The sequence below is a fragment of the Zonotrichia leucophrys genome, chromosome 1 (assembly GCF_028769735.1).
Source record: "Zonotrichia leucophrys gambelii isolate GWCS_2022_RI chromosome 1, RI_Zleu_2.0, whole genome shotgun sequence".
Taxonomy (NCBI): domain Eukaryota; kingdom Metazoa; phylum Chordata; class Aves; order Passeriformes; family Passerellidae; genus Zonotrichia; species Zonotrichia leucophrys.
Genome location: NC_088169.1, coordinates 15,096,224 through 15,116,799, shown reverse-complemented (window position 1 = coordinate 15,116,799; position 20,576 = coordinate 15,096,224). Strand labels below are relative to the sequence as shown.

Sequence of the window (20,576 nt, the reverse complement as noted above, 5' to 3'; positions counted from 1 at the left end):
CTGACCTTTGTATTTTTGAAAGTGGACTTAGGAAAGGTGGACTGCTGTTCATTAAAGCTGGAGACTGCTGGAAAATCTAGGCAACAAAAGGACTATGCTTTGTAAAATCTCTTAGTTCTTATGTTGAAAAGGACTGACTCTGGTAAATGAAGTATTTTGCTGTCCAGGTACAGAATACCTATTTTCACTCTAATAGCAGAGTAATTAAGAAATTGAAATACAGCTTTTTGAAATCATTGGAAGTACCTCTAAGAATTCAATTAGCTTTCTGCTACTGTCAAGAGGGCTTCTGTGCAGATGGCAGCTGAAAAGCACTGTTATTGAATTCATTAACAAGGTATTTTCTAGTCCAGATAGAATTGTATTAGAAATCATCAAATTGGATATTCAATTATTCTAGCCAGAAATTTTTATCAGAGTTTAATATGGAGATGAGGTTTTGCTTGAACATTATGACAATGTGCCTTGTAGGAGGGGAAGTATGCCATTATTTATTTCCCTTCCAGGAGATTTTGAAATAATGCTTTGTCTCATTTTGTTGTTGTGCACTCATAAGTGAGGTGGTGACTGCCAGGCAAAGTGACAGGATATGCCACAATGTGCTGCTGCACAAAGCTTGGCCCTGCTGGTGTGGATCTTGGCCCTTGTTGTTGCAGCTTGGGAGTGTTACTGCCTGCTTGGAAGCTAATGCTGGCAGCAGACAAGCTGCAGGGCCCTTCAGCACCTGAGTGTTGATGGTCATGTTTGTTTCTGTGCAGGGATCCACTGGTGTGCATCTAGGTTGCTCTTTTTAGCTGGGGTCCACAATGCATTTTCAGAAATTTCCAGATCTATCTCTTACAGGATGAGCCTGAGATAACAACCCACTGAGGTATGAAGTGAACAGCAAGTTACAAAGACTGATGGTTTTGCTCTGCTGCTTTTTCTCTTGGCACACACACAGTACTTCTCAATGCTGAGGTGGCCATTGTTGCGTTCATGTGGGGAACTGGAAAATCCTGTGTGGGATTCTGAGAAGAATCTCTTTACTTGGACTGTCTCTGAGAACCAGGTTGTTTCTGTAGGTGTTCTTGCTTTGGTCTGTATTGTATCACCTCTGGATTAATACCAGTTAATGAGAATTACTGAAGATTTAATATTGCTGTCCAATTCTTTCTTCCTTCCATTCAGATTTGGCAGAGAGTGACCTGGCATATACTCAAGCCATAATGGGCAGTGGAAAGGAAGATTACACTGGGAAAGAAGTGCTAATCCTAGGAGGTGGTGATGGAGGTATACTCTATGAGATAGTCAAACTGAAGCCAAAGATGGTTACTATGGTAGAGATATCCTTTGACAAATGGTCCCTCATTCATATCAACCTGAGCTTTCTGCTGGTACCTTAACACTGAGCATAGTTACCTGTCAGGTTACTTGATTTGCATGAGGAGATAGATTTCACTTTAGACCCTTTTTGTCAACTTAGAGAGAGCCAGTGACTACACATTTGTGCATCATTATGCAACACCTGCTTTCAGGTTCCCAATCCATACCATAACTCTCAGTAGCAGTTTGCATAAGGCTGGAAAGGAATGCCTTTGCCATCAGACTGATGCTTCCTCTAATAACAGAAGACAGGTCTGTCAAGTTTGGGCTTACTTCTGCCTTCTTGAGTTTGTCTGTTTTCCTAAAGAAAGCTATAAAAAAATAATGCCTAGAAGCAAAAAAAACTTAATCAATAGAAGTGTCAGGACTTGATGAACTGTATTGATGAATTGACCAACCCTGTTCTAAAAACACCAATACAAATCAAGTTTTCACTATTCTGTAATTGGTATAGTTTGTAACATAAACCATTGTTAGCCATATGAGATGTTGGTCATCCTAGGTTTTGAGATCTATTTGCTGAGACTAAAAATAATTGTTATAAAATGTAGGTTAAAATCTTAACCTAGTTTAACTTTATGGAGTTTTTGGTAGTCTTACAATTCGCATTTCAGGCTTTCATAGTAATGATAACCTAAGCTATTAAAAATACTGGTTAAAACTAAAAAGAAGCACTTTGTGATCATCTGATTGAATCTGGTGTACAGATTTGTGTATGTACCAGTACATAATCTATGTACCAGTACAAAATCTGTGTACTGGTAACTAAGGTTGATTATTGCAGGCAAACAGACACATCTGATTATTTCGTTGTGAATGCCTCTTTGTGAACTTGTTTCTGAAGAGGTAGAAACTCTTACCTCTATTATTTCTGGAATTTATGATGCCTTGACAAACTTCAAACATTGACCAAATGGTGATTGACGGGTGTAAAAAACACATGCGGAAAACGTGCGGAGATGTCTTAGACAATCTGAAAGGAGACTGCTACCAGGTAATGTTCTGTTCTTCTTTCATTACATGTCATATTTCAAATACACGTAGACCTGGTCTGGAAGGACTGCTATGGCAAAGTTCTGGGGGCAACTCTGCTGATTTAAGTTTGGGAAGCTTTTTTCCTTTTGTATGACACTTGCATATTTTAATAACTGGAGTTTATGTTGGAAGTATTTTAATTCTGCTTTCAGTCTTCTAAAATGAATTGCCTATGTACCTTTTAAGGAATATGAAATCGGAGAATGTTTGCTATAACTTGGAAATAAAGAAGAGATAGCAGTAGAACGTTGTGTTTAACATCATTGCTTAAACTGTTAAAAAGAGAGAAGAAATGTGTTTCTTAGCTGTTCTATACTGTTGAAAATAGCTGAATTTGTAATACACATTTAAGAATTATTTTTAATTTGCAGGCAAAATCCCTTAGTATTACACTGCATTATATTAAGATAAAAACCCCAATAGATGTCATGCATCCCTGCAGCTGAGTTCTTTGTGCTGCATCTGACAGCACTTACAAATGAGCGCAGGTGTAATCTGACATGTTTTTGTTTTCATTACTGGCCCTTAGATGTTGTCACAGCTATTAACTTACAGGAGTTAGCTAATAAAAACACACTAAAAAAATAACAGAAGTCACATGCTATTCCGTGGAAATCAGTGGCCCTTCATACAAATATCTTACTTAACTCATGTTGGAACTGGTGACTGTTGTCAGCATTTGGTAGAAAAAGCAGTGGTCACAGATCTAGGAACTTCAGTCCTGGAATGCCTGTGTTTTCCTTGTCATAATTACTACAAAGTTCCTCCTTTCTATATGATGTAAAAAGTTGAAAGTGGAGCCTAGAATTAAACATGTATTTAATTTTGTAATTTCTTCTTCCTAATATCTGTGAATTCACATTTGTTCCTTTTACCTGGTTGTTTTAGGGTATTTTTAGGACTAGCAACAATATTTCATTCTTACAGGTTCTAATTGAAGACTGTATTCCTGTACTGAAGAGGTATGCCAAAGAAGGAAGAATGTTTGATTATGTAATTAATGATCTGACAGCTGTTCCAATCTCCACATCTCCAGAGGAAGGTAAGTCTTCTAATTTATTTGCTTCTGAGAATTTTCACATTTCTGTCCTTCTGCTGCATAATAGTCTGCAGCATAAATGCTTTTGTTTTTTTCAAGTTAAAAAGCAGATCTGAGAAAAAAGACAACTTTTTTTTTGAATATTAGAAAAGACTAGCAAGTGCCTAGCACTCTTTTCAATCTCTTATTCCAGAATAATATGAACTCATGTAGGTCTTGAGAAGTATTTGCAGTTCATACTCCAGTAAATTTTCCTCACTGCATAATTTATTGAAAACTTCAGGAGAATTCCTGTGAAGAAAAACAATACTCCTGCCATCATTGCCATTGTGTATGGTTTGCATTTGTTTTTTTTAATCCAGGCTTTATTTTTTTTTAAACTTTGCAAGTCTTGAATATGTAATAAGTAAACAAGCCAATTATGTGCTATTCTGTTTTTCAATCATTGCCCATATGCAGATTCCACATGGGAATTTCTGCGGTTGATTCTTGACCTCTCAATGAAAGTCCTGAAACAAGATGGAAAATACTTCACACAGGTATGATGTAAAAAAGTACTTGGCTGTAAAAAAGTACTGCTTTATATCTATTGCAATTTGCATATTTTCATTAAAAAAAAGATAAAACTAACTAAAAATCTACTTCAAGCTGGTTTTCTCTCTTTAATGACCTATCAGACATTTTTCCTGAAAGTTAGGATTTGCTAACTGACTTGTCTTTTTTCATCATTTCAGCTGAATATATAGTGCTTTTGTCTGGAGTTCAATAGCATAATTTTAAGACTCAGCAAGGCACACTGCAGAATATTGCAGCTAAACAATTCTGGAAAAGCAGAACAGATGTACTTAATAAAGAGATACATGGTTTTTAAACTAATTGTAGAGTGTAAAACACAGAAATTTGTCATTCATTAAAGTGTGAGAGTGACATAGGTGTGGTGGGATGAGAAAATTGTCATTGTCATTTCATACGTAACAGAATTGTGGTATAGCTTTCAGCAGATAATACTTCAGGTAATCCTGAATTTGAAATGCCACAAAGTTGTGTGCTATTGTACAAGAATGTGACAGGAGCCAGCAGATGGTTCAGTGAAGTCTCAGTCTCTGAAGTTGTATTTCTTTTGTCATGCTCATAAACTAGTCTTCTGATGTGTGGAGAATCTAAGTACTGTGTTTTAGAATAATATCCTTAAGCTCTGAAATATATAGAAATTGGTTTGCTGCAAAATTGTGCAGGTTTATAAAGAAAAGCAGAACTTGTGGGATGAGGTTTCTGGCAATTCTAATGTGCTGCTCTATTTTAAAATGCTGTCGTTGTATGGGCAAGAGAAATTATCTTGTGATTGAAACAAAAGGTATGATTAATGTGGTTTTTCCACACTTTAAATTTTAACAGCATTGCTGTCCTGTTAATTGTGAAAATATTTGTGGCAGGTTTTGCTATCAAAAGGACACTGAATGTTTTGGAAACAGAGCAAGTTGTTGTCTTAGAGTTGCTGTCCTTGTAGCATACACAGTGATACTAGCTCACCTTGTTGGAATGTAGGTAAATGTATATCAGGGAACAGGCTTTGTTGGACTTTACAGAAGGACTCTTAAAAAGAAGCTTGTGCTGAAAGCTGAAATGATGGCTGTGCTGCAGGCACAGGGCAGGGGGTTGTTCTGTGTCAGCTGGAACCAGCAGCCCCTGCTGCTTCATTTGTCCTTATGGGAGGAGATAAGTCAGCTCTCCAGCAAGTGATTGCACAGAAAGAAGGAAAGGACAGCAATCCTGAACCAGCCCTGGTGGGTTTTAGCTGTTGTGAAATGATGCAATGTTATACTTTGTGATCCCAAAGCAACAAGGTGGTACATGGCGGGTTGGAAAAGAAACAATATTAAAATTTATGTGGCTTAAAATTGAACTTAGGGCTAATGGGTAGCCAGTGCAAGGGCTGGAGTGTAGAAGCAGTGTTCTCCAGCAATTTAGTCTTCCTGATGATGTTGAAAAAAGGACAGTTAATACTGGGGCAGACAGCTGTCAGAGCTTTTGATACATCTATTGATAGACTGCTCAGCCCATTTATGATCCTTGGAGCCACTTTCCAGTTGGGCCTGAAAAAGCAAAACAGTCCTCTGTAAAAATAGAATAACCCTCTCTATTGGGTTTATATGGCCAGGTTTTAGTAGTGGGGGGGAGTGGGAAAGGCTCCCTATGTCCAACAGAGGCACTGCCAGCTGGCTCCAGGGTGGACCTGCTCCTGGTCCCAAGGCTGGACCCATCAGTGACTGTGGTAGAGGCTCTGGGATAAGATTTTTGAAGGGCCAAAAGTTGCTGCACAACAGCCAGAGAGAGAGGTGAGGACATGGGAGAGAAACAGCTCTGCAGACTCCAAGGTCACCGAAGGAGGGGCAGGAGATGCTACAGGTGCCAGTGCAGAAATTCCCCTGCAGCCTGTGATGAAGACCATGGTGTAGCAGGCTGTGCTCCTGCAGCCCATGAGGCTCCACAGGGGAGCAGAGACTGAGCTGCAGCCCCTGGAGGGCCCCATGGTGGAGCTCATGGATACCTGAGGGAGGCTGTGACCCTCTGGGAAGCCCACACTAGAGCAGGCTTCCTGGCAGAACCTGTGACCCTGCATGGAACCCTGCTGGAACAATTAATGAAAAACTGCAGCCCATGGAAGGACTCATGTTGGAGGAGTTCATGGAGGTCTCCCATAGAGCAGAGCAGAGTGCGAGGGGGAAGGAGCAGCAGAAATAACATGGGATGAACTGAGCACAATCCCCATTCCCCATCCTCCATCAGTGCAGTGGGGAGGAAGTAGAGAATTTGCAAATAAGGTTCACTCTGGGGAGAAAAGAGAGGTAGGGGAAGGCATTGTTAAAATTTGGGTTTATTTCTTATTATTCCACTCTGATTTGACGAGAAAATTGAGTTTATTATCCAAGTTGAGTCTCTTTGCCTGTGACAGTAACTGGTGAGCGTTCTCTCCCCAGCCTTATCTCAGCCCTTTAGCCTTTTGCTGTATTTTCTCTCCTCTGTCCAGCTGAGCAGGGAAATGCCAGGGTGTTTTTGTGGGCACCTGGCACCCAGATAGGGTGAGCCCTCCACACCCTCAGACAACTCAACAGTCTGGCCATAGGATGAACAGATAATTGGGTGCTTAAAATAAAATTAGCTGTCTATAACTTTGTTTAAATTACTTAAATTTTAATTCAATTGAACTAACTGAAGCTGGCTACTTGGAGGATTGGTTTAACTATAGACAGAAGGTCAAACATGACCACTACCAACTTTGGCAGCTTAGTAACACACTGGGAACTCATAAATGAATTTGAATGTTCTGTTGTGTTTGCTATTAAATGCCAGTGGTTTTATCTCCTTGGAACTGGGAATTTAAGTTACTTTTGCTCCAGCTATCTACTTCCAGGATGCTTATGTTACATAACAGGCCTTGCTGAAGAAATCATGTGCCTTTTAAGGCAGTTGTGTTTTCAAAATGCAGGACTCTGTGTGTCCCCCAGCCCCTTCTTTGTATTTTGCTTCTCTAAACCAAAAAACATTAAATTTCATCAAGGAAAGGGACTGAAGGAATGTCCACTTACTTGTCAGAGTATCATCTTTGCTATGGTGAGGAAATGTCTCATAGGAAAAATGCAGCAAAAGGATCGTTGTCCTGGTGACCACTAGCCAGCAATTACAGTTGTCCCTTCTGCCCTGGCATTATGTTATACTAACATTGAAAATTTCTGTCCTTTGTAGTTTGTAGTCTGTCCCCTTGCATCCTGAACAGAATCATGTGCATCTAGTTAGGATGTCATTTATTTCAATGCCAAAGAAATGCTTTACCTAAAAGTGGAGTTGTGTTCACAGAATGCCATCCTTTCCCATAATTTGTTGCTGTCTGTCTAAATGCCACTGCTGGGAAAAATAAAGGGAAATGCTCATCACCTCTTCATTGAGCTCTGCACAAGTTTTAGAAAATGCTCTGATCTGCATGTGAATTGTCAGCAAGCAGAATCTAGTGCTGACTCCAGAAGGATATAATTTATCTGAGATTATAAAAAGAATTATTTCTGGCATGCTGCTCTTAACGCACCTGGTGGTTCCCTCGGGATTCCTTTCGTGCTGATCCTCGAAGCAGTCTCCAAAGGCTGCTGCAGAATGTCCTGTCACCACTAGGTGGAGGCAGGTAACCAGTATTGCCTGGCAGTTTATGAGCATTTATAGAGATTCTGCCTGTGGAAGGTTTTTCAGACTGTTTATTTGTATTCCTAGGGGATACAAGAACTTATGTGGCCAATTTTAAGATGCAGGAGGGACTTCTTCCTTTTTTCAGCTCTGAAAAGTTATAAAAGGGCAGTTAATGGATGTCATTCTCTGATGTTTTAAGTTTGTGTTGGAGTGTGTTGGGGAAAAATGCCTTTATTTTCTCTGTGCAAATAGTAATCACAGCTTAGAACAAAAACTTGTATGAGTAGCAGCTGTGCTTTACACACCCTTGCTTTTCTAGCTGCATCATCCATATTGAGTGTTGCAGCCTACACAGGATCTGCACAGAGAGACATGAGCTGTAGGGCCCTTAGCCTGCAGAACTTGCAGACCTGTCTGTAGGTTTGAGACTTGAAGCTTGTTTGTGAAAACTTACTGTTAAACATAGTCCCACCACTCTGAGGTTCAATGGTCATGTGGTGTGCTCTTATTTCCATTCTTCTTCTGAAGCTGGTGCTTTGAAGTGTTTAATGATATGATATGAGGCCATGTCTGTGAGGTGCTTGGTCTTATGTTCTCCAAGGAGGGACAGAGGTCCAGGCTCCCAACCATCACAGTGGAGAGAAATGGGAATCGATAAGGTTGTAAGACCTTGGTGTATCCTGACATCCACTTTCATCTCTAATATACTTTTCTGGCAACTTGTTTTCTGACACTTCAGGTGTTTTTACAGTATTGGGCTTTCTAAAAGTATGATTTTTATATGGCCCAAGTGATTCCATTCAAGTGAGTATATATACTTGTAGATATCAGTATGATATGTGGCTTTTGTTTTTCTGAGCCATCACTTGTGCATTCACAGTACCAGGTGAGGATTGTCCCAAGAGCTGTGAAGCCATGCTCTGTCAGATGCAGAGACTGGTTGTAAGGTTGTCTTTGAGTGTCAGTGGATTATGTGTAGCTAAGAAAATGCCTTTCTCTGTGCTAAGTTTTTGTTCTGTTGATCTAATATTTTGAGGTTGAGAAGGGTATCATTTTCAGCCTGTTTATGTAGTAGAGCCTTTAAAAATACCTCTGAACAGGAATTTGTGACTTCCTGGTTGGGGTCACTCAGCCCAGGCAGAATAGAACCACAGACCACTCCCAGGTTCCAGTAAACAGCACTGACCCACTGAAGGGATCATGTGTCTCCCACACCAACATGTGGCCCTTCCCTCAGCTGTCTCTTCCTGGCCACTCTCTAAATGTCCAGACAATCACCATGTTGCTCCATAGTTAGACTCCTTTTTTTGGCTGCTGTGTGGGCTTTCTAATTAGCATTTCCATTGAGGGAACAAGATTCTCCATGACTGAGCCATGAAAGGAGGCTGGAAGAATGGCTGTATGTCCCTATGTGAGCCTCTGTGATTTCTTGCTAGTTTGAGAGACTTTAAGGAACAGACATTTTCATTTCCTTATGTCATTGAGAGTTTAGCCAGTGGAGTTACTTACAGTTGGATTTGCCTCCATTATTTCCTTAACAGCCTTCCCTGTCCCGCCAAACCTAAGCCTAGCTTTGGTACTAGGTGTTTCGTGCTCTCTGTCTTACTGCTTATTAGTCACTCTGAAGTGAGGAAGGATAAAACCCAACCATGGCCATGTCCAATTCTGGTGCTTCATAATAAATAAAAATAGAAACCCATGCTTAACATAAAAATTAAACTTCTCTGGCATACAGTCACAGACAAAGGTGGCCCATGACAATGACATAAGGGGGTAAGACATGTAAGAAATGGGCAAGTATGGAAAAGGGACCCTTTCACCTGCTTTCAACTCACTAGTTTACTTTTTGAGGGTTGGAGGAAGCATAGTGGCCTAAGTTCAACATGTAACCAGTTGATGGACACATCCACTTTATAGATGGGCAGAGTTAAATGAAACTTACAGGGTTAATTGAAACAATTTTTTTTTGCTACTTACTTTAAGGAATGTTTTTTGTCTGTCCAGAACTGTATTTGTTATTTATGTTTGTTGTGCATTGTCCTGTAGAAACCTAAAAACTAAGCCCGTGGAACTACAGCATTTATGCCTTGTGAGAGCCCAGAAGAATGCATATTGGGACATGGGCATGAGCTGTTGAAGTGAGTGCAGGTACTGAGCAGACTCAGGATGCAGAGGCTGTGAAACAGTTCAGGAGCTGTCCAAGGAAGGTCTTAGAGATTAAGATTTGTTAATCTCAAAACTGCCCCATGTACTTTTGTGTCAGAAAGATGCATTTTAAGGGTAAAAAGAATTTCATAATTCTCCTAGTTCTTACCTTCCTAGTTCTTGCCAAATTGTTTGACATGGAACAGAGTGTGAGCGGGGCTGGGGAGAAGAGTTTGGTAAAGACTTTTGTATATATTGAAAAATTGGCTGAACCCTGTGGGGAAAATAAAAGGAAGTGATTTTGCTTTTGAAAAGCTGTAATTGGCGAGTCATCTGCTTTAAACCTTGTTAAACAGCATTCAGTATTAGCTATTGTTTGAGTTATATGGTGTCTGTTCAGAACAAACAATGCATTGCTCTACCACATAGCTCTTCATTAGGCAGTGGGAGTTAAAGTTGCATTCTGGGCTTGGTTCCCTGTGGCATTTTGGTGATATTGGAGCATCTAAGTGTGATTGACATTGTTACTAACACTGTAGTCTTGGGTAATAAAGCTGGTCATGTTTTAAAGAAAGGTGTTCCTAATATTGATTTTTTTTTTTTCAATAAGCTTATTGAAGTAAGCCTTAAGTTTCATAGATTTGATTTTTGGAGGGCTTAACTTTGTGTTGAGTAAAGCCAGATAGTTAAAAAAAAATAACCATGCAGAACTGCAAAATCCTGTAATGTTTGTCCAGAAGAAAAATGTTGATTAAAGTGCCAGGTGAGTTGTCTGAAGCTTTAGGCAAGATCTTTATTTGGAGATTGGAGAGTTGTGGGTTTGAAAAGTAAAAATTGTTTTTTGGCATGTTTGTTGTATCTGTAATTTGTTTTCCATGGTGTCTGCAGTGATTTGTCTCTTGCTGGAGAAGGGAGAAATGATGAAATACTGAAGGACAGTCTGGGAAACTGTGTACTCTTCTATCATTGTGTATCCTGTTCAACTTCCTATGTAATAGTGGTGTGCTCTGTAAATTACCTAGCTGTGCTCCTATTTGTGACTCAAATTACACACACAGGTTGTTTTTTAGTTTTCTTTTGCATTCAGTCTGATGTTGAAACAAAATAATATGTTTGGTGGAAGGGCAGCTGGAACCAAAAAAACCCACCACAATCCCCTGGATAATAACAGGTTACTAAACAAGTGCTGCAGCAGTCTGTTCATTGTGCTCAGTTTGTGTTAGTCTTCTACTTTTGACAAGTCTCATTTCTTTTCTGATACCCAAACATTTGGGTTTAGAAACCCAAATTTTTATTAGAAAATTTCTATATACAGCAAGTCATTTTCCTTTACCAAATAAAAAAGTACTGGTTTGTTTGTGCAATATGACCAAAATTATAATCAAACATGCTTTATGTGAGTTCTTTTGACGGAGTGCTTTCCCAAATATGATTTTTTAAAGATTAGAGAGTGATAGAATAGAGTGGAGTCATAGGATTTCATGGTGTTGAAAGGGCCCACAACAATCATCCAAGTCTAACTCCTGGCCCTGTGCAGGAGAACCCCAAGAATCACATCATGTGCCTGAGACCATTGCTAAGATGCTGTGTTAAGATTTTTAAGTTGAGGTTTTCGTTTCTACTTGTGAAGACTTGAGCACAATCCAAAACAAAATTGAGCAGGATGCAAAAATTTCAGAGGAAGATGAGTGGAATGAATTCTCTTTTCACTTTCTCTGGAAATAGAAATGTTTTAAACACACTGTGAAAAAAATCCTACCACTAAAAAGTAGGAAAAATAGTATAAATCCCAAAGTCAGAATGTACATTTTACAGTTTGGTTCTATTTACCATTTGATGTTGTTACATGGAAAAATCAATGTAAATGGAGCTGTTTAGAAATACTGATTTCAAATGTCACCTCTGCTTGTTTTAGCCTCTGCCTGTTGTATGCTTTATAGAGCACAGATAGTACTTGTTCAAATGCATCTTAGTTCCTTGCTTTGTGAAAAGTAATTTTCAGCTGCATCTGTGCACATGTAATAATTTTAGAGGCCATTTTAAAGAATCTGGAAGCACCAAAAATAAGCTACACAGTAAAACAAGTCTTTCATAAAGCCTCTGCTCCTAGATTTAAAAGCTTTGCCGTGTCTTAGCAGAGCAACACAAGGTGTGAAACATAGGCAGTCAGACACTTGGGAAGCATTGAGTAAGTCCCTGGTGCCTGGGGTCCTCATTTCAAGTTAGAGGTCCTAAAATACAGAATAAGATGTGAATGTAAGGGAGCTGATTTTTGATTAGATCTAGTGTTTTCTGATTGAGCCATCTGCATTCTTTTGCAGTCAGGAGCAGGTTACACATGTTATTGAATGGCAGGAGTGAATGAGATGTTGCATTCAATGGTCAGTTAAAAAAAACCCCAAAATTGTGGACTTATGTGTACATACAAACACTTCCCAAAGTCATTCAGAGCAACAGGAAGATGCTGTCATTCTGTAGGTGGAGGCTCTTGATTTAGACTTCTTTCTAATACAGTTTCTGTGCCTTGCATTTCTTGCTATAATTTTGTGGGACTTTGGCTCTTGTGCTGGATCTTTAGGAACTGTGTGTATTTGTTAACATAAAAATTTCATTTTTGTTCTCCTTTTTATCTTCTTTGGCAAATGTTTCTCCACTAGAAGTGGTAAAGGTGTGGGAAAGCTGAGGATTTTATATACATTGAGAATAGCTCTAGAAAATGCTAGTTAATGCTTCTGTATCTACTGATGAGAAATCAGAAGAGGAAAGGAGGGTTTGTGCTAGATCACAGTACAAGACATTTATACTACATGCTAGTAAACCCAACCTCTAGGGGAAGATGGGGACACGCATCTCCTGAGGATTTCATCCTGCCCCACACGTGGCCAGACTGGCACGTACTGTGTGGGCAGGAGAGATTCACAGTCATCATATAGCCTGCTGCTGATGTGCAGTGTTACAGCATGGTTGGTTTAGCATGTTTGGGGCCTATAGGTAGAGCTGAAGATTCCTCAAGAAAGTGGTGGAAGTAGAAGACCACAATTCAATTCATTTGGGTGTCAGTGTGCCAAGGGCCTGTAACAATATCTCCACCTTGACCACAATCACAGAATATATTTTCTCTGTGCTGTGCCACAGAAACAGTACACTTCTTTTTGACGAGTCTTCATTCAGTGCCTCATACCTGGAAAAAAACAACCTGAGTGATTTGTAGACCATGCAGTGGTGACTGTATTCAACTTCACTTAGTTTCAAATTAGTGTCCAAATAACTTGTATTTGCACATTCTTCCTTAGACTGTTGGATTTAAAGTTGTAAAGTGTTTGCTTGTCTACTTGGTTATGTAATCAAGAAACTTGACAAAGGTTTTTTGATTGAACTTACACAATTGACTTTTCTTGCTTTGAGTTGTTGGTGTTTGTTCAGTCTGGTGTTCTGGTGAGCTCACTGTAACTACTAAATCTTCAAATGTATTATGGGTATGGAGAATTCAGACTTCTAATTAGAGCTTTCTCCATATGAGCACCCCAGGTATACATTGCAGTAATTTCTGCTTCTTATTAATACTTAGCTTGGGACAAGGTAGTGCTTGCAAATAGAAGTTGCCTGGGGGGAAGTTGGGTGGGGTTTTGTGTTTTAATTTTTTTTTTGTGTGTGGGGGGGAGGGGGATGTTTGGTTTTTTTGAGGTTTTTGGGCTTGGGGTTTTTGGGAGGTGGGGTGTTTGTTTCTTGGGGTTTGCTTTTTTTAAAATTCCTCACTCAATCCTTGATGTGTTTCCAAGAATGAGATGTTTCACCCCAAAGATAAAAAAAGTATTGCAGGAAAATCTTATTTTTCAGAAGCATGACATGTGGAAACTCAAGACAATGTAGCCCGCAGCCAGAGAACTTCTATATAATTTGATGTATTTTGTCATATTGCTTTGTGGAAGAATCTGTTTAAAATTAATAGGCTATAGTTTTTTAAAAAGTTCATTTAAACACTGTAAGATCTAGGCAATGTTAAATAACTGAGAAAAATCTGGATGTTGTAATACTGTTTACTAATAAGTTTAAGCAATTATAAAGAAAATGGTTATGGAGTAGATGTTATAGGTAAACAACACATGGTGGTCTGTTTTAACTGGAAGCCCTCATACAATGATTGCTTCTGCTAATGAGAATATAGATAATCCCCCCCATACTTACCCTTTCTTGAAAGGATACAAATTGTTGTTTGCTGTAGGCAGAATGAAGACAAGCTGTTCAGTGTTTGCATTGTAAATATTAAATATTAAGAACAGCATGTATCTGGTTCTGACATATGTGGGAGCCTTGCAGTAATGTCAAAATGTATATGTTCATCTGAAATTCTGCTTATTTGCTTGATTGTGACTGGGATTTTCTTTTTCTTTAGGGAAACTGTATCAATCTGACTGATGCCTTGACTCTGTATGAAGAACAGCTTAGCAGGCTTTATTGTCCTGTGGAGTTTTCAAAAGAAACTGTGTGTGTTCCCTCCTACATGGAATTGTATCCTTAAAGACTGAAGAAGACTGGAGAGTGTGTATTAATAAATCAAGCAAGCATAGATTGTTTGGAGGTAATGAACTCAAGCAAAAAGGCAGTTCTGATTTAAATACTTAATGTTTTTTTTTTCATAGTAAATGAACTGTTGCAGTTTTATTTTGAGGATAATTGTAGGAATTATTTTCTAAAAGTGCTATAAATTCACAGCTGGTAAAATGATGAGCACCTTTCATGAATAAGCTGTATTTTTGTTAATGCTTTTGAGTGGTGTATGTGATATAGGATAAACTTGTATGATAAAGGTAATACTGCCTGGCAGTTCTGACAAGGCTGTATCTTCTTATTTTCTTTTTTTCTTTTACTAAAATAAGAAACTAACTTCATACAGATTAGCATGATCCAGATCTTTAGATATTATCTGATAGCCCTATTCTTGAGCATACAGTTCAGACTTCACTTTTAAGGCTGGGGAATGGGGAAGAGTGATTCCCATCAATAATTACTAGTTAGTGTTACTGGAAAAAATATTCCAAGTAGAGGGTTATGCATATTCTCAGCAACCTCCCATTCCTAAAAATAATCCTTCAGAATTTCTTCAATTTGTGGGTGGTAAGGAAGTTATGTAAGGAGCCTAGAAGTTTAAACTTCAAGTCCTTAGTGTGAGGGGGCATTCTGATCTGCTGTAAGGTGGTTCTGCCATCTGCATTTGCCTTGAGTGTTTGCTGCTTTTGTGGGATCTCCCTGGAAATGTTTCTGCAGAGTGAAGCCTGCTGTGGCTGTCTCTCTTGACAGGAAACATCTTTCCACAATCTTCTTATTCATGATACATTAAGCACAGGATACTGCCACAGCCTTTCTTGTGTTGTGTGTGTTCATTCCCCTCCCTCCTGTGTCCCTAAGCCTGGTAGTGCTCACTGCTGCAGCCCCCAGACTGACCCCAGCCAGCTCCTCCTGCTTCTCATTATTGTCAGCTCTTTGGGAAATGTGCATTTGACCTTATATTTTCAAGTCAAGAGAATGTGAAGGATATCAAGATACTTGCCTTTAAAGCTTAGTTTCAGAGAAAGTGGTTATTTTTGCCTTTACAAGTGCCAGGCCTTAATGGAACATGTATGTGTTTTGAAGGGTAGGCATCTTTGATCTGCTGAGTCAAGAAGAGAATCCAGGTAGATGTCACTTTTGAGCGTTTTCCTTACCCTTTTTAAGCTACCAGAAGTTTTCAGAATTTAAATATAAGTAAAAATAACTGAATTTTAACTGTGTACAAGTGTTGCCTTTTTTCCTTAACTGCTTATTTTCTCCAGATGGGTATTCTACACGATTTGGAAGAAACAGACTAACATCTGAACATCAAGATTATTTGAGATGATCCTAAATGTACATGCTGCATGGAGCATATAGGCCTGCCACATGCTGCATATTGGCATCTTGAACCTTTAAATTATATGCTGTAGATGATCCTGAAACTTAGTCATGCTATTGATTGTGAATTCTTTAAATGTTTTTTATTATTATTTTAATTTAAAAGCAAATGGAAAATGTATATTTTGACGAGCTAGGGTGTTATTTTTGAAAGTCAACTTAGATGAATAAGCAGCAAAACTATATAGCTGCTGTCTGCACTGAACCTTTAGAATGTGATCCTTTTTATTTTTTTGTAGATCTTCTCAAACTGGTTGATTAAAAAAGACATCTTTAGCATTTCATCCCTGAAGGGTGGTCCATGGAGTTTTTGTTGTTTGTTTTTCCAACAGATTTTTCATTTATGGTGCTTTTTAAAAATGGGAGAGGGTTTTGTGTGGTTTTGGTTCTTTTAAATGAACACTGCAGTGCTTCCATATAGAGAAGGGCATAACTAAAAAAGAAAAAAAATCTTGTGGGAGAATACCCCAAGTCCTTTGTTGCAAAAGGAAGAAAGCCAGTCTTAAATTTTTATTTACCCTAGCAATTCATCATTGCTGTAATCTGTGCTGCAGAAGAATCGTTGGCCTTTACCTCCTGGATTTTTTTTAGTTGCTGCCATATTGATTATTTGGATTCTGATATGGATTTCACAGTAGCTTTGTACTGAAGCATGAAGATCAAGTCTGGGTTTTCATTCCACCATGGTGCAAGAAATTGAGTGTATTGCGGTTCATGTGGGCATATCCTCTCCCCAGCCTTATGGGAAGCACTAGATTTTTGAAGTAAAATTTGGCTTAGAGGATGAAGAAATGTGGGTGTGATATGATCTGTCTTATGTGCACCTGTACTGGATGTTTTGAAGAGTGTGTGTGCTTCAGTAGGGTCAGTGATGGTTGTATTGCTGCAGATGGCCCATATTGTCTGAGGTTCTTGCTCAGTTAGATTCACTTGCAGTGTAAAAATCAGTAGAAGCTGGGGTGCCTTGTAGTTCTGTTTTGGAAGAAAAGGCATTTTTCTTCAGCATTTTCTTATGCTGTTAGAAGTTATATTTTTGTAAGAGTTTGCTACCTGGCAACTAAAATATTTGTGCTTAAAAATCCCACTTGAAAGGAGGTGGAAGGATATGACCAATATGTGCATTTTTTACTTTTCCAAGGTAGAATAAGAATTGCGCTATTTCCGTAAACACTCTAATCCTGAGCAATGATGTTTCATTCAACACCCATATCAACATTTTCTTAGTTTTATTGGAGAGAGTGGATTTGCCCCACCAATATACTGTTAATGAAAACAAACCATACAAAAGCTGTCCTTTATGTTTCTAAACCATTCATAAAGAAAAATTTTATTGCATGCCACATATATAAACTCTTCATAGACTCTGAGTAGCCTATGCAGAATTCCAGAGTGATACTCAATAATGTGCCAAAATTTGCTTTGTCTTTGGCCTATAATTGGTCTAAATGTTTCCAGTTTGGATAGCCAATAGAAGCATTTTTCAGTCTTACTAATTTAAATTATCTCAGTTAATTCTCTAATATACACAGGGTGCAGTTCTTCCATGGCCTACAGCTTGTGAATCACTGAATACTCCCAAAGAACAGAGCTTCCCTCTAAACAGAATAAAGTTTCCTGTATTTCCCTGTGTTCTAGGTCTGTTGTAGGCATCCCAGAAAATACTTTGATATTATTACCTGTAGTCTAATAGAGACTCTTCATTTATGATCCAGGACTGCAATCAGTTTGTCTAGCTGCAAATGAATGAAGATACCCTGTAAGCAGGTGTGTCCATAACTTTGCAAGCATGAGTATTTCCATTGGTTCTTAGTGTGATTACTCATGTAGATGAAACAAAGCCCACAGGGACAGAGCTCAAGAGCATCTGTGTTCCTGGGTGAGCCTGGCAGATGTATAAATCAGTCGCAACAGGTGGGGGTGGTTGGGTTTTTAGCAAGAAATTTTGTGAGCTAGAAGATGACTTAATCTGCTCTTGTACCAGGGCTTGTGCTTCCCTTTGGTGTCGCTGCACAGGGAGCTGCTGGGTGTGCAGGGATGTTCTGGAAAGATTCCCAGAATGACCAGGGGACCTGAATTGCATATTAATAGCTGAGAGACAGCAGTGCTTGCAAACTTTTCAGCTAATAGGGTATGAAGAGAATTGGAAGAATTTTTTTTCTTTAACTTTTTTAATGTAGTGTTTCACAGTGATAGATGCAGTATAAAGCAATTCAGCAAACACTGAACATTATATTTTTTTAAGTTGCTGAATTGATTCTGAGCAAATATATATACACATTGTTAGCCTTTATTTATTTGTTGCTGTAGTATAGATTTTTTTTTTAAAAAGAAAAACAAGTCTCTGTGTTAGAATTTTCAAATGCAAACTGCTATAGCTGATCAGTTTTCCATGTTTAAGGGCATTTGGGAAATGGCTGTGAGTGCTGCACTATGTATGCAAACAGTTCCCAAGACATGGTTAACATTAGAGGTTTCTTAATTATTCTTTGCACTAAATGCTGCTTCCACCTAGAAGTTCCTGATTGATAGTAGTTTGTGCAAGGAGAAGACTGCTGGCATTGTATCTACTGCATCAGTGCAGTGCACGTGTTACAATAAAGGTACGCTGTCATTACTTGTGTGTTTGAATTGTTAAATCCACTGTAGATTCAGTGTTCAAATGACAGAATTGATGGATATGATGCATACCATTGTACCTCCTTTTTCCTTGTTGCATAAAGGTATTTCCTGGTCCTTTTATTGAGTATCTTTTCTGTCTCAGATTAATAAATTGTTATTTTCCATATAATAAATGTTCAGGTAAGATACTCTAACGGCACACTGATATTTGTAATAGGGGGAATCACTTTATGCTTCAGTGATATTAGCCTAGAAAGTTAATTTTCTGTACAGCATTTTAGATGTGAATTCTTTGAAGGTCTCTATGTGGAAGAGAATTTTTCTGCTAAAGCAGTAAGTTGGCTTTGGGGGACAGTGATTCATTGTGTCACACAGAGAAAAGACAGGCTTCAGAGAAGTCAGTGTGACATTGAGAATGATGGAAACTGGCACAGAAGTTTAGGAAACAGGGAGAAGGGCACAAACAGGATGGGTACATCAAAGAAGTTATTAGCCTTACCAAATCACACCCCAGAATAATGTCATAAACAAAAGAAAGACATTACTCCCAGAAACTATAGAGAGATTTACATGAATTCCAGCCAACTGGAAAGGAGAAATATTTGCATCTGCATTAAGTACAGTGATAGCAGAAAGCTTGCTAGTAGGGAAAAAGAAAGGGGTAAGGTTAACTTTGAGGGGAAAAAAATCTTACACATAGACTGAGGGTAGAATAAGGAGTAATTTTGGCGTGCCTGCATGCACAGTAGGGAAGATAGGTATCTTGGGTTTTTATTTTTGCTGTTTGAGAGTCTGAGGTGTTGACAGCTTGCTGGAGGGAACAAGGTGAGGGGATGGCTGAGAGGAAGAGAACTCAATTTCTTATTTTAATTGAGGAATAGGAGGCTGCAGATGATGTTGCCTGTGGGTAATAGGAGAGAGCTGACAAACTTTGCCCACAGAGAGAAGAGTGGTTGGAGTCATTAGAGATGCCGAGGGAGCAAGTGAGAGAAGTAGCAAAGTAAGCAACTGCTGCAGTGATTAATAATAGCACTGAGCAGCTCAGAAGTGCCTTTTTGAAATGTGGAATGTTGTAGGAAGCTAGGAATGAGGGATGTGGAATGGGAACTGGGAGGATATCAAGAAGTTCATACTGTGGTCATACATTGCAGTGAGCTTGAGCTTCAGAGGTAGAAGTGGAGAAGATGTAAAGAAGGAAAAGTAAAATGTAAAATTGATTTCATAATTGGAAGTATGATGAGAAGTATTCCTGTGCAGTGTCAAGAGCAGAAAGGATGCAGGGGCAAGAGGCATTAAGTTGAAAAGGAACTGAGGAAATGAGCCTGGAAGAGGAACCAACAAACAGGACAGCACAACAGATGTGGTGTGGGGATTTGGGGAACACATCTGGACATACAAAAAAGTGCCAGTCACACTGCCCAGCCTGTCCTCTGATGGTATTGGATGGAGAAGGAAGAGAAATTGGAAACATTTGGGGTTTTTTTTTGTTGTTGGTTTTTTTTTTTTCTAACTGAGTAATGAATGCAAGATGTCTTCTAAGTATTTTCGGAGGAAAAGAGCTTAACTGCTGGAAATTAAATGAAGACTAAAAGGAAACTTCAGATTAAGGAGTGTTTAAGGGTAGACTGATTACTGAAGCAAATAATTGCAAGCTTCATGAAGTCCAAAGGCAGGGCAGCTGTGGGATTTAACGGTCATGGATTGTCACTGAGCATGGAAGGGAGGAAGGCAGAAGATACTAGTGGTGTCTCTGCTGTCTTCAGTTCATGCAGCTGGAAATACTGATCAGAACTGGCACATGTATGATAATAACTAAAAAGCACTGCTACAGCCATCTGACTTCAACATGCCATGATAACTTTGTGTGTTACTTGAGAGGAAATTCTCATCAGTGATGAATGCACAACACAATGTGCCATATTGCCTGTGCAGCACCCAAATACAAAAGTATTTTATTGATGTATAGTGGAAACATCTTAATGCAACTGTTCTTTGTATAGGCACAGAAATGCATCAATGGAATAAAACACTGGTTTTAGTAGATGGGAATAACTAAGATGAGTGTGTACAGCTCTGTGAAGCCTTTTGTTGTTCGGGTAGTTGCTAGTGTTATCTAACACTTCCCCGTTTAACTTAATTATCAAACCTGATGGCTTGGATATTTAAAATTATTTTATGCCATGCTTTGTCCTGATTCTGCTTTTAAGCTCCTCACTGGACATTCTGTGAAATTACTTCCTAGTGATTGGCATGTCTTGTAACACTTAGG

General features: G+C 38.9%; 1 protein-coding gene across 1 annotated transcript in view; it reads left to right on the top strand.

Annotated features, from left to right (window-relative positions):
• The window catches only part of SMS (spermine synthase), a 42,509-nt gene extending 26,529 nt beyond the window's left edge, over positions 1–15,980 (top strand). Inside the window, exons 6-11 of the mRNA XM_064707315.1 lie at positions 1,171–1,325; positions 2,270–2,359; positions 3,328–3,442; positions 3,899–3,978; positions 14,154–14,269; positions 15,571–15,980. Of these exons, the coding sequence (XP_064563385.1) occupies positions 1,171–1,325; positions 2,270–2,359; positions 3,328–3,442; positions 3,899–3,978; positions 14,154–14,269; positions 15,571–15,613 (599 nt within the window). The 3' untranslated portion in view covers positions 15,614–15,980. The remainder of the gene's footprint in view (positions 1–1,170; positions 1,326–2,269; positions 2,360–3,327; positions 3,443–3,898; positions 3,979–14,153; positions 14,270–15,570) is intronic.
• Positions 15,981–20,576: the final 4,596 nt, after the last annotated feature.